The sequence below is a fragment of the Protopterus annectens genome, chromosome 6.part1 (genome assembly GCF_019279795.1).
Source record: "Protopterus annectens isolate FY-2018-M chromosome 6.part1, PAN1.0, whole genome shotgun sequence".
In the NCBI taxonomy this organism is placed as follows: Eukaryota; Metazoa; Chordata; order Ceratodontiformes; family Protopteridae; genus Protopterus; species Protopterus annectens.
The window spans coordinates 49,555,649-49,576,378 of NC_056738.1; the positions used below are offsets into that span (position 1 = coordinate 49,555,649).

General features: G+C 45.5%; 1 protein-coding gene across 1 annotated transcript in view; it reads right to left on the reverse strand.

The window, feature by feature from the left end:
- The window catches only part of ZNF512 (zinc finger protein 512), a 1,352,022-nt gene that overhangs the window by 298,742 nt on the left and 1,032,550 nt on the right, over window positions 1-20,730 (reverse strand). The window contains exon 11 of the mRNA XM_044075342.1: window positions 732-794. Within this exon, the coding sequence (XP_043931277.1) occupies window positions 732-794 (63 nt within the window). The remainder of the gene's footprint in view (window positions 1-731; window positions 795-20,730) is intronic.

Sequence of the window (20,730 nt, forward strand, 5' to 3'; positions counted from 1 at the left end):
TTGGAAGGCCATGAAGGAGGAGGAGCAGTGGAGCACCGGGTGATGTGCTTTGGAGGGAGCAGTGGGAGTAGTGGAGCCATTTGCCTAGGGCACCATTTAACCTAGGGCAGGCCCTGATTTCCTGACAAAGAACTGAACCCAGGCCATGCAGAACCAAAATTCTAACCACTAGACAACCAAAACCCCCCATAAAAATTCAACGAATGAAAACGTTTAAATGCTACAACAAACTATTTCAAAGATGCACACATCTTTGTTTGTCTCTGAAACACCACAGCCAAAAGCACGAAGAATGTTAAACTGCGTTGAGAAGTGAATATATATAAAGACCTAAAGAAAGGGAACAAAAACCTAAGACTAGTTTCATTATTACAAAAAAAGCAGTGTGACAAAACCAGAGCTAGAACTAAAGACGACATAACAAAAGGGGAAAAAAAAGGCTCTGATTTCCAGTTCAAGGTCTTTTTGGATGGCATTATAGGCATGGGAGAGAGGTTTAGTAGCCTACAGAAATTTTAAATGTCAAAATGCCCAACACCTCATGGCATCAACCCATCAGTTAAACATGGACCTTGTTGTTCCAGACAATGTTAATCATAATATGCTGCATGTAAAGCCAGGATATCCCTTAATTTCATTACAAAACACAAATCACAAGAGCAATGCTGTTAGTTTCCAAAACAGGGTGGAAGGAAGTATTTTCACTAAAAAGCACATGCTTTGCTACAAACCATATGACAGCAGCCAAGATGAGCTTTCAGTCCCGAAACACTGGTATACACAGAATCACAGCCCTGCAAAGAAAGAGAAGAAATATATTAATTAGTTGCACAGCATCATACATTTCACATAAAACGGCAAAACATCAAAAATTCAAATAAAGATTTTCTAACGATGGGTAAAAACACAGAATAATATACATTTCTACACATCAAGTTATAATCACGCAAGCTAAGGAAAAGTCAAGCAACTTCAACAATGGCTGACTCACTGGAATTTTGCTTTTAAGAAAAAAATTCTCAGACTTCCAAAGCCAGACACAGGAGTTCCCTTGAATACATAAAATTAAATCAGATTTTTTTTTTTTTGGTAACTGTGGTCACCTAAGTTATAGCAAAAGTTGGATTAACAACTCAGGAGTGCAGTAATCAACAGCACCTAGACAAAGGACAGGCAACTCTGACACCAGGGGATAAAGAGTGGCACTTGAGCATACGTTTTTTTTTTTTCTTTTTTTTTTAACTAACAATTTCAAACTTGCACACACTGATTAACAGTAACTACTCAACAATCAAGTCAACATATTTAAAAATATATGAGCCTCTCCAGGTATCAAAGCAACGAGACCACCCACCCACAGAGACCACTTGGCACTTCATCCTGCACAACTGTCAGTCATGATCTCTGGCTTTCTGCTCAAAAATACTATCTACCATTTGATCTAGGCAGTTACGGTGAGTAGCATGCACAATTTTTTTTATTTTGAAGTAGATTTTAATTATATTTAGGCTCAGCAACTTACAGATTCAAAAATACTAAGTCTAAGAGAAAACAAGTGGCAGTGTGTGCTACACAAGCAATCAAACTTAGAAAGTGTTACTGTGAGTGGTAAGCAGCACCACAGTCAACTCCTCATGGTAACCTTTTCCAGTTCAGAGACAAGCCCATCATAGTGGGCTTTATTTTACAGGGAGCAGAACAGCAGCAGTGGGCTATCCCATCAGCTGTTCTATAGGTGAGGCAATCTGGGGGAGAAACTAATGTTAAACTAGTAGGCACCTTGGAAATGCTTGCAGTAATCCATCTCGACTACTAAGCAATTTAAAAAAAATCACTCAGATGCATCAATTAGCATTAGCCAACTGATGATGATGAGCACTGCCTAAGTGGTGCAGTCCCGCATTTAAGTCAAAGGGAGAGACTGTTTTGCAGGCAAGTTTAGTGAAGTTCAGCAGGGCGCTAGTGATGGTGAGGTGTGTGTACGTATCTGCATGGCTATGAATGGACTAGGATGACTGTACGTGGAAGCACAAATGTCTCTTGCATGGGTGATAGCAGTAGGGGGATAGTTATGGAATGGAGTGTGGATTGTGTGCGTCCATTCAAATGGGTGTGTGTATGACAGAGTGGATGTGTGTGGGCGTCCATAAGTGGGTGCACGCATGAATATCTGAATGTGTGTGTAAAAAGGGGGGGGTTGTCTGTGCCAATAACGTGCAAGGGCTGCCAGGGGTGATTATTGCTGCAAAGTACTTTTGGCACTTGTGGCAATAAGAAGTAATTCAGATACATGCAAATTAGATAACAAGGTCTTTCTCATTTCAACCAAACATGTTTCTGAATTGCAATTCCCCTGCCAGTGCCTAAGATGATCTGCACTAAGCGCTTAATGTTCCCATGACATCCAAGGACAGTAGTTAGAAAATCTCTAATGCATTAAGCTCTCTACTTACAAATCAAATGCAAGAACTAAGTGTTGCTTAGTTGTTAGCCGAATCAGATTTATGACATCAAGGATTTTACCATACTAGTCCTGTTTGTCAAGAACTTGTGTCGAAGTTCCTACAAACAAATATTAATTTCAGTAAAGCTGTCCATCCACATTGCCCTCTGCCATCCGCTATTATGCATTAAGGTCTTCTCTACTGAATCCTGTCTTCACATTACGTGGAGAAAAAAAACAATGCAAAGCAGAAAACTCTGTATATACTAACCCCAATTTTATTATTAGTGCTAAAGTTTAAACATTGCCAAATGTCTTCAGATCTGAAAGGGCAAAGAAACGGCTGCACCTGTTGTTCAGAGGGAAGGCAAACAGGTAGCAGCAAGGTTGACCCCAGTGGGGGAATATCTTGTCAGCCACCACTGGAGTGAGAGACCACTTGTGAGGCATGAGAACGCCTCTACTCAATTTGCCAGCAATGGTGTTGCAGCTACCCGGAATGTGCATTGCCGCCAGAAAGCGGTTGGAGGAAATCGCCCACTGCCAAACTCTGAGCGCTTCTTGACAAAGAGGGTAAGATCTGGTTCCCCCTTGCTTGTTGATGTACCAGACTACCACCATACGGTCTGCCTGTATTGCAATCTTTCCCAAAGGGAGGGTATCTTGAAATGCCTGGAAAGCTAAGACCACCACTCTCATCTCTAGAGCACTGACATGCAAGTTGGCCTCCAGCTGGGACCAAGTGCTTTGAACCATCTTTCCCAGAAAATGCCCCCCCCCAAATCTGGGATGCATTTGTGGTCACTATGGGTTGGGGTTGAGGAGGGACAAAGGGATGGCCCAACAATATTTCGTTGGAGTGAAGCCACCAACTTAGGTCTTCCTTGCATCGACTGATTACAACCAGATGGGACACTGTTTGATTCAATAAGGACCATTGGGAGGTCAGAGGCCAATGAAGAATTCATACGTGATATCTGGCCGGGGGAACTAGAGTGACAAAGGTTGCTTCACTGACCCCAGATCCTGTAGAATGAGTCTCGCTGTTATTTTCTTGCTTCAAATGATCTGGCTCACTTGTGATCTGATCCTCCGGAGTCTTTCTAGGGAAGTGACGCAAAGCCGGTGACTGTCAAGCATAGCTCTAATGAACTCCAGCTGCTGTGATAGTCTTAGATGGGATTTTTCGTAGTTTATAAGATGTAAGAAGAAAAGTGCAATCTCGTGCCTTTAGGTGTTGACACCTGATGGGAGTGGTAAGGAGCCAGTCAACTAGATATGGAAACACTTTGAATCCTAGCAGTCTGCGATGGGCTGCTACCACTGGCATGCATTTGGCGAACACCCTAAGGGCTGTGGTGAGACCAAAGGGCAGTGCCCTGAACTGACAGTGACTGGCTCACAGCCAGAAGAGCAGGAATCTTCTGCACCACTTGTCCATTTTTATAGGTTCATAGGTTGGTACTAGGCTATCGGGCAAAGGGCTTACGTAAGCCTAGCCACCCAAGAAAGTTATTTTCCTGTGCCACTGTCGAGCAGAGACACAGAAGTGATCCCCTGGGTGTACTTTCCTATTTCCCAACAACTCATCAAGATTTTTCTTGGAGTGCTAATGAAGAACTTTGCTTGACATAGATGGGTAGCCTGTTCCAGAGCATGGGAAGTCTTTGGGACAGGAATCTATCCCTCCAGCATGTCTGTTTATTGTGGTGACAAGGCTTAGGTCACTAGAGCGTGTAGCTAGGAGGGATTGGGATTTCTTTAGGTGTAGCATGTCCCAGCTCTGGATTTGACATAGCTTTATATGTTAGGCAGAGTTCACCTCAGAGTAGGCGATATGCTACTGAGTACAGCTTGAGTTTTTTGAGACTGTCAGTGTAGGGCATTTGTTTGAGGATAGTAATCCTCTTTGTGAGGTACTTCTGTGGCCTTTCCAGCTGCTGCAGATGTCTTGTGAGGTACATTCCAAAAGGGGCATTGTACTCTATAATGGGTCTAATTAGTGTCGAGTAGAGAGGAACAATGACCTCTCTTTTCCTGGATGAGAACCCTTTTGCGATGAGGTGTGCCACATAGAAGGACTTCCTGACTACTGTGGCGATGTGACTATCAAAGGAGAGACTACTGTCCACCTGGGTCCCAAGGTCTCATCACACATTCGGTGTCAAGTAGATTGCTGCCTATGTGGTAGTTCATAGGTACAGAGTTTTTACCAAAGGGGATGACACTGCACTTTTTGGCACTGAGCTTGAGGCCATGGCTCTGACACCAGGCATCTGTCTCAGCGAGGCCCTTCTGTAGGATGTCCACATCATTTGGGGACTTGACTATGGCTTCTAGTTTGCAGTCATCTGCGAACTTCGTTAGTCAGAGGCCTTCTGTGTTATCCTGTACTTCAGAGAAGCAGATACCAACAGGAGAGGTCCCAGGACAGAACCCTGTGGTACTCCACTTGTCACTGCTTTGAGGTCAGATTTGGAGTCTGCAACTTTTACAGTGTGGGTTCGGTCAGTGAGCCAGTTGGTAACCCATCTTGTGATGTAGGGATTTATACCTACTTTAGTGAGTTTAGATATAATTCCAGAATGGAAGATGGTGCTGAAAGCCTTGGTGAGGTCAAGATATGCTGTGTGAACCACCTTACCCTCATCTACAGCTTTGGTGACTGCTTCAAAGAAGTCGATCAGGTCCAGGAGGCATGATCTGCCTTTCACAAACCCGAACTGGGTGGGATCCAGAGTTTGGAGGTTACCAATGTCTTTGTTTATGAGTTCCACAATGATGCGTTTCATGGCCTTGCAGACCATCCTTGTCAGGCTATTAAGTCGATAGTTCCCCGATCAGTGGTGGCTCCCCCTTTGTGGAGTGGGATAACTGTTGCTGTGCGCCATTCAGTGGGCACAAAGCCTGATGCGAGGCTATTACTGAACATTGTGCTTAAGTGGGGAGTCAGTTCGTCCTGACGTTCGTGTAAAATGCAGCCTGGGATGTTGTCCGGTCCCATGGATGGTGTGTTTTTGGCTTTAGAGAGTGCAGCTTTTACCTGCGTAGTTGTGATTACAGGCACTCTACATTCTTCCTGTATAGATATGGGCCCTTTAGGGGGGGGGGGGGTAAAGTTAGCACTGAACCTATCTGCCAGGATGTTGGCAATATCAGTTGGTTCTGTAATTTTTGTGCTGTAACTCAGAGCAGATCTGAGTGTTGCCATTGAGATTCTTGACATAGCTAAAGAATGCTTTGTAGTTGTCCTTAGAATTAGTGGCGATTTTGTTTTTGTAGCTAGCTTTGGAGGATCTTATAAGGGATCTCAGCTTCTTACTGAGGCTAACCAGGGAGCTCCTCCACTCATGGGATTTTACTCTCTTTTGCAACAGTTTCTTCCATCTGTTGTACAGTTTGTTTATGGCAGGGGACTACCAGATTGGCTTCCTTTTTTTGGAGGATAGTGTCTTGGTTCTGTTTGGGATAGCATGATCCATGCACTCGTGTAAGTGCTTATACAGTGTATCTCTGTAGGATTCAGCAGTCATAACAGTATTGTCCATCTGCATGGGTGTTATGAAGTTCAACACTTCTGTCTTAAGAAGCATGAAGTTGGCTTTGGAGAAATTTTTTACCATGGCTTAATTAATGGGGGGTAGGGGCGGGATGTGGATATCAAGGTTGATTAGCTTATGGTCGGATCGGACCAACGAGGAGTTGACTTCAGGTGTGGAACACCGGTCGCTCATGTTGGTAATGACTAGATCTAGGATATTGTTGCCCATTGTGGGGGTGTGGATAAGTTGATCCAGGCCACTGGAGTTTATGAATTCCAGACAGCGTTGAGCGAAGGAGTTGGTACACGAGTAGTTTTCCCAGTTAATGGTGGGGTAGTTGAAATTGCCCATTATTAGGGTGTTTGGTTGAACCCTAGTTGGCCTATGCCTAAGGCCGGCTATGGCTACTAATTACTATAGCACTCAACCTTCCTCATTACCTAGAGGAAAACAGCTTTTGTACTCACTTTCCTCACTTATCTAGAGAAAAATAGTTTTTTTTTATTCAGGCATGTCTAAGGGTCAGCTCCCAGTGTTCTCTCCTGTCTATCTGATGAATCTAGGCATCTTGAGGCAATGTAGAAATTGCCTCATGTACACAGACAACCCTCTCCTCCTACCACTCAACACTACAACCTGTGAGTGATGGACTTACCTAGCTAAACTGGAGGGTAAAGCTCTCTCCAACCAAGACTGAACTTGACAGTCATGAAGAGAAGGTAAACATTTGCACCACACCACACTCATTACATACTCTCACTAAATCTACACCACCAAAATCCACACATAGTAGCACAAAAACATTCACGGAGGCTCTCAATAATAATCTGTCTAAGTAACAGAGACCTCCAAAGCAGAAATGCAAGCAACTTCCACCCCCCCAACACAACCCAAATGACACATTGCCCACAGACTCAGTGTGCCACTCAACCACAGCCAATAAGGCAAAACAACGTACCCAACACACTAGATAGATGACCCTATAGTCAGGCACATTGATGTCCCACTCACCAGGCTAAACAAGGAGAAGGTTACTGCCCGCTGTCTGGATCCGCCACATAATCCACACACTCAGGTCACTCCACAACAAGTACAAATATGACACTGTAATTGTCCATGTTGTTGTGAATGACCTGAGACGTACCTCCTTGGACTACATGAAAAGAGACATGGAAGAGCTCTCCGATCTTGTAGCCCAGGCAGGTATGACCCTAGCCCTGAGTAGCATTCTGCCATCGCCCAGAATGATACCGCAGTACAAGGACAAAATGATTGACTTCAGCAATTGACTAAGCTTCTGGTGCCATTCTAAGCGGGATCTAGTATCTGTCTGCTTGGGATGACATGGTCGACAGACCACGATGTTTTGCCACAGATAGCCTGCACCTGTCACCCCTGGGATTCTGGATACTGGCTAAGGCTATTGCTGCCCCTATAGGGCCTTTTTTAGGCAAGGTTCAAATGACAAATTCACCACCGTAGCAGGAACAGGCAAGCAAAAACTGAGGGTAATGTTACTCAATGCTAGAAGTCTAAATCTCAAAATGCACTCACTCGAGGCACTCCTTAAAATAGAGAACATCTATATCTGTGCAGTGACTGAGACCTAGTTCAAGGCTCCAGAGAGCACCCCATGCACTACCAGGCTATAACTCATACCATACTTTTCGGCCATGTAACCTGGACCGAAACACCAAAGGCAGAGGTGTGTCCATATTCATTAAGGATAGCCACACCTCCAGGCTAGTTGCTCAACATAATGCATCCGAGGTTATCCAAGTGCAACTAACTCTGGGCAAAACTGCAATCCAAACTGTAGCTTGCTACAGATCCTCCACCATGCCCCAAGATTCCCACTCCTCTTTTATTGATGTACTGGAAAATATTAGGGTTCAACCAAACACCCTAATAATGAGCAACTTCAACTACCCCACCATTAACTGAGAAAACTACTCGTGTACCAACTCCTTAGCTCAACACTTTCTGGAGTTCTATATTGGTAACCATTTTCTGCTTTAACAATGACACGAGATACTGTTGATATTTACGCATGTGAAACTGACAGTTTAAAGCTCTTACAGCTAAAGTAGCAGAAGTGTAAACTTTTTTCCCCCATCTGTCCAGAGCTCTGGAATCCCTATCTGAGGGTACAGGATTTTTGGCAGTGGAAGCCTTAACCCCTTTAGGACCCTGGGAAATTGTTTCTGAGTCTGCAGCGGGGTTTTTGTAAAGAAATTTATGAGAGTCAGGGACTCTGTAGTACCTGTCTGGCTTTATTGGTGCAGGGGGTAAAGAATCAGGAGACAGACTGGATTCAGAAAAAACATAATCTACAATATCAAGCACAGGGGGGATTAGCCAGGGGCCTGTGCTGAGGCAATAAAAGGAAATCTCTGAGCCTTTTCTTGGATTCTGAGTAATCCTGGCTCTCCCAATGGAAATGCTCCCTCATAGTGTGCAGGGTTTCCCCAAAAGAATAATCCTCAGGAGGTGAGGCTGAAGGGATGGACTCTTCAGCATCACAGTCTTCATAGGGAGGGAGAGAGTAGCCCTGATCTGAAGAAGAATCAGAGGAAATGGAAACCTGATCAGAGGAATCATAATCAGTGTCTTGCCTAGGCCTTTTGTCAGGAGGGGGATGGGAGCCCCCTGATTAAAGTAATAAGGTCTTCGGCCATTTTAAGCATCTGTTTCTTTGGCATGGATGATTGTTCTGAAGAATGCTGCACTTGTTTCCTTGTCTTAATGGTGTTTTTGACTTTGCCTTTGCTGCTGTAGTAGCCTTAATTGTAAGCTGTGAAGGTTTGAAAACACCCTCAGAAGCCGGTGCCTGCTCAGCGGCTCTGGACCCATCTGAGGGTATAGTTTCCATAGGCCCAATACCATGGGTTTTCACAGGCCTCGGTTTCTCCACGTGGCTGTCGGTTATGGCCTGAGCCTGTGAGGTAGCAGGTGTCAGGGGCTGCGAAAGCACCTCACTGAGAACCGGCGATTGGCCTAGAAGAGGCTTCATCGTCGGTTTTGGACCTCGGATACCTGTCTTTTTCTTTGCGTTTTTTTATACATTCCGGTCGGTTGTTCCGACGGCATTATATAATTAAATCTTCGTCCAAAATAATGTAAAGCAAAATCAAACAGACATTTAATATTGCGTTTATTGAATCTAGCACAAAACAGACAACTAGTAACGTCGTGGTCAGGGCCTAGGCAAGGAATACAGTAAGAGTGAAAGTCCTTATGAGGTATTTGCTTCCCACAAGAAATACAATTATTAACTTTTACTGACATCGGTCGGGAGCAAGAAAAAGTTTCCCCAACGGGGTACTTGGCTTTATTGAAGACTTCGGTTCTGAAATTAAATTTTGAAAATCTCAGGAGTCGGCCGACCGGCACTTGCGAACTGCTTTTGTTTCGGGCACCGTGCAGCAAGAAAGACTAAAGAAAATGGCGTCGGTTGCAACTTTTATACCCCTGGCACACTGACGTCAGAGAAGAGGCGACAGCAACCGACGCCGGACCAAGACTTTGTAACTCGAGCCGGCTGCGGGTCGCCTGCCAGCAGGATAACCCAAGTGTAATGACCGCAACAGTGAAGCACGATGAACATCTACAATTTCTGGGCCAGAGCCACTCCTTATGTGTTAGGCAGATTACCTAGTGCTTACCACTCCCGCTGATAAGCTAGAAGGCTTCCCTCCAACACAGAAAGGCTTGGGGGGCTCAGAAGCTTACATACAATCCTGGACACAGCAAATCTGTATCTGGAACACTAGTTACAGGAAAGGTAGTGAAACAGGCTTACAGTTTTTTTTTTTTTTAATGGTAATATGCATCCTGAAGATCTATTGAGCACATCCAATCATCTGTTCCCAAGAACCGAAGTACAGACTGAACAGAGACCATCCGGAATTTGGTTTGTTGCACTGACTGTTTAACAGAGGTCCAAAATCGGTCTCCAGTCCCCTGTCTTCTTTGGCACTAAAAAGAACCTTGAGCAAATTTCAGAACCTCTCTGGTCTGTTGGGACTGCATGGATAACACTTGTCGAGCAGTTTTCAAATTTCTAAGACTGCTGCCGCCCTGTGACTGGGTGGAATGTTCAGGATTTTTCTGTGTGTTTTTGGTTCCTTTAAAAGGGGGATGTTGTAACCTGTGGTAATGATCCTCTGCACAAATCTGTCCATCATTACTCTTAGCCAGGAAGACTGGTGGAGAGATAATCATCCCCAGAGGAAGACAACTGGGCCTCCTTTCAGGAATGCTGATGGGAGTTACCAGGGAAAGTCTCTGGAACCCTGATTCTGTGGGCCATTTCTGCCTCTTAAATGGCGTCTTCCATTATTACCCCCCCCCGGGGGACGTTAGTGCCATGCGAGTCCTGGAATGGTCCTTGGGTCTTTTTGAACCACAGCCTACCACTTCTCTGGTTCCTGGAATAAGGCCGTTGAGGAGTGGAAAAGTGTACGCCCATGGCAGAAAGGGTCTTCCCATATTTCTTGCATCAGGCTACTCTCTCTAAATTTGGGGTCAGACTGTTGATGAAAGACGACAAATGGCTTCGCAAAATCACATAAGCGCATCCAGGTGCATCTCCTGATGGCTACACGCTTGAACCTTCTGCTCTTGTCGTCCTTTGGGAGCATGAACAATTAATCTCATGGATGAACTGGAGATAGATTCTAGGGTAGCAAGCTGAGAAGCAACTTTGTCTTGAACTCCTTCAGCTACTGCTCCTAAAAGAGTATCTGAAAGCTCTTTAATCCGATCTCTTTGAAATCTGGTAAAATATGCCATATAGTTAAAGGATCTAAGAGAAGGTCAATGAAGTGTATACGAGCTTCCTAAATCTATTCTTTTTCCTAGACTCCTTGTTAGGAGGAGCGATTGTAGGACTTTTGTCATCGGGTTCCTTCTTGGTGGCTGTAGCAACCACTCTGGTTGTCCACAGGTATACCTTTGGCACAGTTTTGCTGATCTTTAGGGGCAGAGAGAATATGGTCAGGTCTCTTTGGGATCAGCTCGACAGAGTCAGGTAACTTCCAAGCCCGCTGAGCGATCAACTTAACAAGATAGTCAAAGGCGGTAAAGCGCTAGGCATAAAAAGCCTGTAGGTATGCCAATTCCTCTGAGGAAGGCTGGAAGGTAGTCCAGCCACCTCTCTGTTTAAGGATTTCTAGGATGTCCCTAAAGGAAACATCTTAAGTGAACTTTCTCCTTCATCAAAATCAGTATCCTCAGTGAAGGACTCTTCAGGTGAGTCCAAGTGCTTCCTCTTGCACTTTTTCTTCAAAGGTACCTCTTTGGAGGGGTGCTCTGGACAGATACCTGAAGATAACACAACCAAAGTGGCTTGATCCTGAGACTTTTGTGCCCTCTGTCCCAGGGTAAAGACTGGAGGAAGCTCCGGTTGAGGGGGTGGAAACTATGTTTGGTCCAATAGGGAAGGCATGAAATGATTGCCCACAATGGACAAGGCCCTCTCCCATAGCCTGGAAGGCAACCCCCCCCCCAATAGAGGGATAGGAGCCCAGAACCAAAATAGACTCCTTTGGAACCATGGTCCCATCCCGCACTGAGGAGGCCACCTCTGAAGCAGAAGCCAGGGATGAGCTTATACATGCCAAAGCACTGAGGGGCATGGGAGGCTCGGCAAGTATCGAAATCGAACCTTGCCCCTCGGAATAGGCAATGAAGCCCCAACTCCAGGAAGTCTCAGGTTCCGACAAACTGGAAGAACTCAGGGTAACTATCCGTGCCAAAGGAGGAGCTCTGACTGGCACCAAAACAATCCAACCCATGAAGGTCAGTACCAGGGGCTCTGAAATCTCAGTTGAAGTCGAAGGAGGAGTAGGTAGAGGTGTGGAAGAAGGTAAGGTTCCAGAGCTAACAAGACTAGTAAACTGTGGAAGGAGGTAATGCCCTCACCGCAAGGAAATGGTCCACCAGTCTCCTAATATCAAATTCAGACAAACTCTTGACAGACCGAACAGGGGATGCCAATGGAGATCCTGGTGGATGTGTCTCCAAAAAAGGACTGGGAGTACAGTTCATGAAACGATCCACTGATGGGGAGTAAGCAGTGCGAGATAAAATTTTTGTCCGAGGGTCCTTTGGTTCCAAGTGCTCAGTTGGTACTGAAGGGGCCGTTGTCTGCACTGATACAGTACAGCTGTGTACACTTACTATAAATGTAGATGTTCGAGTGTATTCACTGTTGCAGTCATCACATTTGGGTTATCTGCCTGCAGGCAGCCCTCAGCCTGAATACCAGAGTCTTGGGATTTCTGCGTCATTACAACAGTTTTTCTTGCCCCAGATGTCAGGAGCCCCCACAATAGGAAGCAATTACATGGTGTGGAACACCCCTAGTAGAAAGTAAATACCAATGTTATAAGATATGGCCAAACAAAAACGAATAGGTAAAAGTATAGAGAGAAGTCAGGGGGCTGGAGGGAGGGTAACCAGGACTGCAACAGTGAATATACTCGAACATCCACATTTATGGTAAGTGTACACAACTGTTCTATGTTCTTCATGTTTCACTGTTGCAGTCATCACATTTGGGTTGATTCCCGAAGCTGAGGATAGGTGGAGGCAGTTAAGAAGCATTAAGGCTAGCAACCAGGCCCTGTAAGACTGCTGTAGCAAATTCAGCTCTGGACTTAGAAAAGATAGGTATGTGGTAATGCTTGGTTAAGCTGTGTACAGAGCTCCAGGTTGCAGATTCCAGGATGTCCCTGGCAGGGACTCCCCTGACAAATGCTGTAGAGGTTGATGTAGTCCTAGTGGATTGTGTTTTGATCCCCTGTGGGGCAGGTTTCCCATGATGTTTGTAGCAGAAATGGATGCAGTGTGCTATCCATGTAGAAATGGTTTACTTTGAAATGGCCTTGCCCTCTACCCCTATAGCAAAACTGACTAGCAGCTGGTCAGATTTTCAGAAAGGTTTAGTCCTGTCTAGATAGAACCTAAGCTGCCTGTGCACGTCCAGGGAGTGCATGATACTTTCCCCTTTATTCTGAGGATTAGGAAAAAAGGTTGGCAAATGAATGGATTGGTTTAAAGCCACACTAGATACCACCTTTGGCATAAATGATGGGATAGTCCTGAGGGAAACCCTGTCTGCATGCAAGACAATGAAGGGTTCCACAGCCATAAAGGCCTGCAATTCAGACACTCTTCTTACTGAAGTGATGGCTAGAAGTAAAGGTGTTTTCCAGGGGAGGATTTTGACTCTGCTGAAGCAGCAGGTTCAAAGGCTGGAAGCATGAATTTTTCCAATACAATGTTACGGTCCCAGGCTGGAGTGGGAGCTCTCTTTGGGGGGGGGGGGGTCTTAAATTTTTGGCTCCTCTCAAGAACTGTTTGACCAGAGGATGAGAGAAGAGGGGTGGCTCAGTATTATAATGAGCTGAGATGGCAGAGGCATGAAGCTTAACTGAAGAGAAGAATAGACCTTTGTGGAATATTTCTGTTAAGTAATCTAGTATACGAGGTAAGCTGGGCACATTTGTATCCATTCCTTGAGACTGGCTCCAAGAACAGTATTTTTTCCACTTTTCTGAATAGGATTTTCTAGTAGTAGGCCTTTTTGCCTCCAGGATGAGATCCAGCATCTGTTTACTGAGGATTCAGGGGATGAACCAAGACTGCTAGGTTCAGGGTTTGTAACTGAGGATGCAAAATCTGGCCCTCCTGCTGGGACAGCAGGGAGGGGGTCTGAGGCAGGTGCCAAGGTGGCAGTACTGTCAGACTGCGCAAAGGTGGGTCTCAGTGCTGGCGTGGCCAGTCTGGTGCAATCAGGATTGCCCTTGGCATATCCTGTTTGATTTTTAGTAGAACCTTCGAGAGGATGGGCAGAGGGGGAAAAGCATAGACAAAGAGGTTTTCCCATGTAAATTACAGAGCATCCACTTTCCATGCTTGGCTGTGGGGAGTTCTTGTGCAATATTTGCTCAATTGAAAGTTCTGAGGGGAAGCAAAGAGGTCCCCCCACCTGTGGATCAGCTGCTTGAATGATCTGGGCGCCAGTTTCCACTCATGTGGGTCCATCAGATTTCTGCCAGCGAATTTAGTTTGCCTGGCAGGAACTGATTTTGCAGGTGCACTTGGTTGCTCAAAGCTATGTACCACAGAGCCATGGCTAACCTGCACAGTGGGTAGGAATGGGTTCCCCCCTGCTTGTTTATGTACCACATAACTGTGGTGTTGTCGGTCTTTATCAATAGCTGCCCTGGAAGAATAAGATATTTGAAGGCTGTCAGAGTATCCTGTTTAGCTAACATTTCTTTTTGATTGATATGCAGGTGCATTTGCCTTGAATACCTTGTCCTGCCATGTGAGCCCCCCCCCATGCATAGTCTGATTAGGGTTTGGGTGGCAGGGGTAGAGTGAAAGAGAGTCCTTTGTTGTGGTAGCAGGCCTCTGCCCACCAGAGGAACTCTGCCTTGGGTAAGGAATGATAGGGATCATTGTTTCCAGGTCCTGAGAAAATTGACAGCAGAGACTTTAAGTACCAGTGAAGTTTCCTCATGCACTCTTGCATATGGAATTAGTAGAATACAAGAAGCCATGAACCCTAGGGTTCGCAGTATTTTTTTTTTTTGCAGACAGCTAGGTGTTGGCAGCCAGCAGATTGAAGTAGTTTGTCAAACACATTTGTTTTTCTGGAGTGAGGAATGCCATCTGGGAATTTGTGTTCAAGCTTGCTCCCAGGAATACAATCTGTTGGCTGGGTACCTGATGTGATTTCTTTTCATTGATGGTGTACCCCAGTGAAATTAGAAGTCTCTTTACAAATGTAGGGTGCTGGAGTAGTAATTCCTGACTGTCCGCCTGAATCAGGTAATCATGCAAGTATGTGTAAATTTGAATTTTTCTCTGACTGCAATATGCAATGGCTGGAGCTAGGCATTTTGTGAATACCCTGGACTCAGTAGTTAAGCCAAAGGGAAGTGCAGAGAAAGTACAGTTTTGTACCTACCATAAATGTAGATGTCCGAGAGGTATGCATCTGCAGTCCTTACAAATGGGTTGTCCTGGCCTCAGGCAGCCCTTCGGTCGGCCGGATTCCAAAGTCTGGGTCTGGCCTCGGCTGATGTCGCACTTCACCCGACGTCATACCTGCAGTTCTGCGGGTATAAAGGCATCAGCCGACGCCATTTTCCTCAGTGTTTCTTGCCCCAGATGCCAGGTGCCCTCTAGGAAGGCTAAATTTGGATAAATGCAAATATTTCCAAACAAAAGAGAGCAAATAGAAATAAACATGTATATACATATATACAAACAAATACACCATAATAGATTCCCCCAGCTAGCTACAAGATGGGCAAATACCCTAGGAGTACCACAGAGGGGAAGGAGGGTGGGTAATCCTGACTGCAGATGCATACCTCTCGGACATCTACATTTATGGTAGGTACAAAACTGTACTATGTCCTTCAAGGATGCATCTGCAGTCCTTACAAATGGGTAGAATAGAATAGCCAAACTGGGGGACGAGGCACTAAGAGTTTATGGTGTAGTTAAGATCCCTTGCAAAACAGCAGTGGCAAAACCTGCTCGGGATCTGGAGTATAAAGGCGGATTATAATGCTTGGCAAATGTATGCACAGAGCTCCAAGTAGCAGCCTCTAAAATGTCTTTGGTAGCCACTCCTCGTAAGAAAGCTGTAGTAGTGGCTGTAGCCCTTGTGGAATGAGGTCTGATGTTTTCTGGAGTTGCCTTTCCATGAAAAGAATAACAAAATCTAATGCAATTTCCTATCCATTTTGAGATTGTTTTGAAATTGCTTTTCCTTCCATTCCTGTTGCATATGCTACCAGAAGCTGGTCAGTTTTTCTATTGTTCTTGGTTCTGTCCAGGTAGTAGCGCAATTGTCTGTGTACTTCCAAGGTATGCAGCAATCTTTCCCCCCTGTTCTGTGGGTTGGGGAAGAATGTTGGTAGGTGTATTGCTTGGTTTAAGGATACCCTGGAGACAACCTTTGGCATAAAGGTAGGATTAGTTCTCATGGATACTCTATCCTGATGGAAGATAAGGAAGGGCTGTACTGCCATTAATGCCTGTAATTCAGAAACCCTTCTAGCTGAAGTGATTGCAAGAAGGAATGCAGTCTTCCAAGATAAGTACTGTAATTCTGCTGTTGCTGCTGGTTCAAAAGGGGGAAGTGTCAACTTTTCTAACACAAAGTTCAAGTCCCATGTAGGCAATGGTGGTTTCCTCGGTGGTTTTACATTTTTAATTCCTCTGAGAAACTGAGTAGAGGTTGAGAAAAGACTGGAGGATCCATGTTGTATTCTGCTGAAATTGCTGATGCATGAATCTTAATGGAGGAGTAAGACAGGCCATTGTGGAAAAGCTCTGCTAAATATTCCAGGATGTTAGCTATGTTTGGCAATGATGCATCTACTCCTTTTGTTGCACTCCAAATGAGATATCTTTTCCATTTTGCTGAATAAGTTTTCCTTGTTGAGGGTCTGCGAGCCTCCAAGATAATGTCTCTAACCCTTTGAGATAAGTCTGGGTTAGTTTTTCTTATGTAATGTTCCAAGCAGCTAGCTGCAGTATTTTCAAGTTTGGATGCAGGATTTTGAAGTTGTTCTGTGTTAGCAGTAGAGGTATTAGGGGTAGAGGCCATGTGTGTCCCCGGGACATACTCCTCAGCAGCGGGTACCAATGTTGTCTTGGCCAATCTGGAGCTATCAAGATGATCTTCGGGTGATCTTCTTTGATCTTCAGTAGCACTTTGTGCATCAAAGGGAGAGGTGGGAATGCATATGCTGTCAGGTTTTCCCAACTGAAGGATAGGGAGTCCACCTTCCAAGCAAGTGGGTGGTATGTCCTTGTGCAGAATTTTTTCAATTGGTGGTTGTGTGGGGATGCGAACAGGTCTATTTCTGGCAGTCCCCAATTCCTTGTGATGGTTCTGAAGATGTCTGGATGCAGTATCCATTCGTGGGCATCCGTGGTGGTTCTGCTTAAGATGTCTGCTAGTATATTTTCTTTTCCTGGCACGAATATGGCTTGGAGCTGAATGTTGAGGCTCAGGGCCACATTCCAGAGGTCCATTGCCATCCGGCATAGAGGATATGAATGTGTGCCTCCCTGTTTGTTGACATACCACATAACCGTAGTGTTGTCCGTCCTTATCAGCAAATGACCCTGTTGAAGAAATGGTCTGAATGTCTGAATTGCCTGTTTTACTGCCAGCATCTCTTTTTGATCTGTGTAAGTTCATCTGGTCTTGAGTCCATAAGCCTTGTATACACTTGTCCACCATGTGTGCCCCCCATCCGAGGTCTGAGGCGTCCGTGGTGATAGTCTGGCTTGGGTGAGGCCTGTGGAAGGGCAGCCCTTTGTTCAATTGACAGGCCTGGGCTCACCACTGGAATTCTTGCTTCAGGCATGGAATTATTGGAATTTTGGTTTCTAGGCTGTGTTTGTGCTGAGACCATATATTCCTCAGGTACCATTGTAACTTCCTCATATGTAGTCTGGCATGTGGAATTATTATTATGCAGGATGCCATGTAACCCAGGGCTTGCAAGATTTTCCTTGCTGTAAGCTGGTTCTGCGTTGTTAATGCCATGAAATAAAGTGGTAACTGCTTCTGTTTTTCTGCTGTGAGGAATGCCATCTGGTTTGTTGTGTCCAGTTCTGCACCCAGGAAGGTTATCCTTTGGGAAGGTATCAGCCTTGACTTTTTTGTGTTGACTGTGTATCCCAGGGCTTGTAGCAGGAGAATAACCTTTTTCAAATCTTGTGTTAATTTGACTTTGCTGTCCGCTTGTAACAGGCAGTCGTCCAGGTATGGATAAATTTGAATTCCCTGAAGCCTGCAATAAGCAATTACTGATGCCAGGCATTTCGTGAATACTCTGGACGCAGTAGATAAGCCAAAAGGCAATGCTGAGAATTGATAATGCTCTGATCCTGCAAGAAATCCGAGGTATCTTCTGCAATTTGGTCGTATGGGGACGTGCAGGTATGCCTCCTTGAGATCCAGAGTCACCAGCCAAGACTCCTAGCACAGCATGGGAAGAAGTTGCTGTAGGGTCAGCATTTTGAATTTTGGAACAGTAATATATGTGTTTAGAGCGGACAGGTCGAGGATAGGTCTCCATTGGTTTTCCTTTCTTGGTACTAGGAAAAGCCTTGAATAAAATCCTTGTCCTTGTTCCATAGCCGGTACCTTTTCTATAGCTCTCATCCTTAGCAAGTGGTCTATTTGCTGTAGAGCGTTTGTCCTTTGGTTTGGAGGTAGGTTTGGCATTCCTCTCTTCCTTGGAAGAGTATGGAAGTGAAACCTGTAGCCTTTGTCTATTGTCTGTAAAATCCATTTGTCTCCTGTAATGCAATGCCAATTTACTGAAAATAAGGCTAATTTTCCACCTAAGGGTGCTGCCAGTTGTTCCCTGGTAGGCGGTTTCAGAGCCAAGTCACTGTGATTGTCCTGTAGAAGTGGTAGTGGCTGGATCTGTGGCAGTAGTTCTCTGGTTGTTAGGCTGCCACTGACGTCCCCTGTAGGCACCTCTGGACTGACCTCTGCCTCTGGGGCGTCTATTTCTGCCTCTCTGTGTTCTGGTGTTGTCTGGAAAGGACCAATTTTTGGAAGGCCAGTTCCTACTAAACCTCGGAGGCTGGACCTGTAAGAAATCCTTGACTGTCTGGACAGATTTAGCTTTTTCTTCCACCTTCTTCAACACTTGCTGTGCAGGGGAACCAAACAAGCTGTGCTTTTCCATAGGAGCATCCAGAAGCTTTGACTTTACATGGTCTGGTAAGGATTGTTCTTTTAACCATGCATGCCTTCTGATCACTGTACCAGTCATAGCTGATCTAAAGGAAGCCTCCAGTGCATCATAGCCGCATTTTAAGGAATGATTACTGACCTTCTGAGTGTTATGCACCAAATCCTGAAGGGACTTACGGTCTAAAGGTTCAGGCGAGGACAGCTTTTTAGTGAGCTGATCTAACAGAAATTCCTGATACTGGATCATGTGGAATTGACAGTTTAAGGCTCTAGCCGAAAGAGTAGCAGAAGTATAAACTTTTTTACCCCATCTCTCCAATGCCCTAGTTTCTCTTTCAGAGGGGAGGGTTTTTTTGGCCGAGGCAGCTGTTACAGCTTTGGGGCCCTGTGAAATAGTTTCAGGATCTGCAATAGGAGCCTTATACAAATGATAATGTGTGTCCGGAACCCTGTAGTATCTGTCGGGCTTAGCAGGGGCCGGAGGCAGTGAGTCAGGGGCAGTACAAGCATCAGTAAATGCATCATCCACAACTGTAAGTACTGGAGGAATGGCTAAAGGCCTATGCTGTGGTAAATGTAAAAAGGTCCTAAGCCTTTTCCTAGAGTCTGAAAAATCCTGGCCCTGCCATTGAAATTGTTCCCTCATAGCATGCAAGGTTTCCCCAAAAGAAAATTCCTCAGGAGGAGAGGCAGAAGGTATGGAATCCTCTGCATCAGAGTCCTCATATGGAGAATAAGGGCCCTCTGGAGGATTTGTATGCTCTGAATCATCAGAGGAATAATCTGAAGAAACTGGCTCAGGGGGCTCTGCTCTAAGCCTCTTCTCTGGAGGTGGGTGCGAGGCCCTGTCAGGGTGAGACTGGGTTCCCCTGATTAAAGAAATGAGATCCTCTGCTAGACTAAGCATTTGAGTACTAGAGCTAGGCCTGTGAGAGGGGGCTTTAGCAGGCATGGCCTTTGAAGATTTAGCTGCTTTAGCCCTGGCAAAAGCCTTAATTGACATGGATGCAGGGGGCCTAGCAGCTCCACGTGCAGGAGTAGATACATCTAAGGGGATAGTATCTGATAATTCCTGAGAAACTGTAAGAGTAGGTGGAATTTCAGTAGCAGATTCAGCCATGCTGGAAGGAGGCATGCTTTCGGCAGAAGGAAGAACCGCGGACTCGGCTTCAGCCGAAACAGAGACGCTCGCGGTTGGCCGAAACCGCGGACCGCGAGTGTCGGTCCTTTTCCTTACGCTTTTTAGCTAAATGTGAAGTCGGAGTCTCCGACGGCATGATATAAGCAAAAGCGGAGCCGAAAAACTCCTCTGCAAACTCCGACCGATGTCTAAGTGTTTGTCGGTTGAAGGAAGCACAGGCTAGACAGGCTGCTACGTCGTGGTCTGGGCCTAAACAAGGTAGGCAGTAAGAGTGGAAATCTTTATGAGGTATTTGTTTCCCACAAGTTAAACAGTTATTCACTTTTTCTGACATCGGCTGAGGCAAGAAAGAGTCCCCAACGGGGTACTTAGCTTTTTAGAAGTCTTCGGTAGTAGTAATCTCTGGTTCTGACCGACCGGCACTTGCGAACAGCTTCTGCTTCGGGCGCCATGCGGCAAGAAAGACTGAGGAAAATGGCATCGGCTGATGCCTTTATACCCGCAGAACTGCAGCTATGACGTCGGGTGAAGTGCGACATCAGCCGAGGCCAGACCCAGACTTTAGAATCCGGCCGACCGAAGGGCTGCCTGAGGCCAGGACAACCCATTTGTAAGGACTGCAGATGCATCCTTGAAGGACATCTGATCATGCATAGAGCCTGCTCTGAAATGTAGGTATTTCCTGCAAGATTCCCTTATGGGGATGTGCAGATGAGCTTCTTTTAAGTCTAGGGTGGCAAGCCAGGAGTCCTTGGCTAGCATAGGAAGCAGCTGTTGGAGAGTAAGCATCTTGAACCTTGGAACCACCAGGAAGGTGTTGAGATTAGACAGATCCAGGATAGGGTGCCAA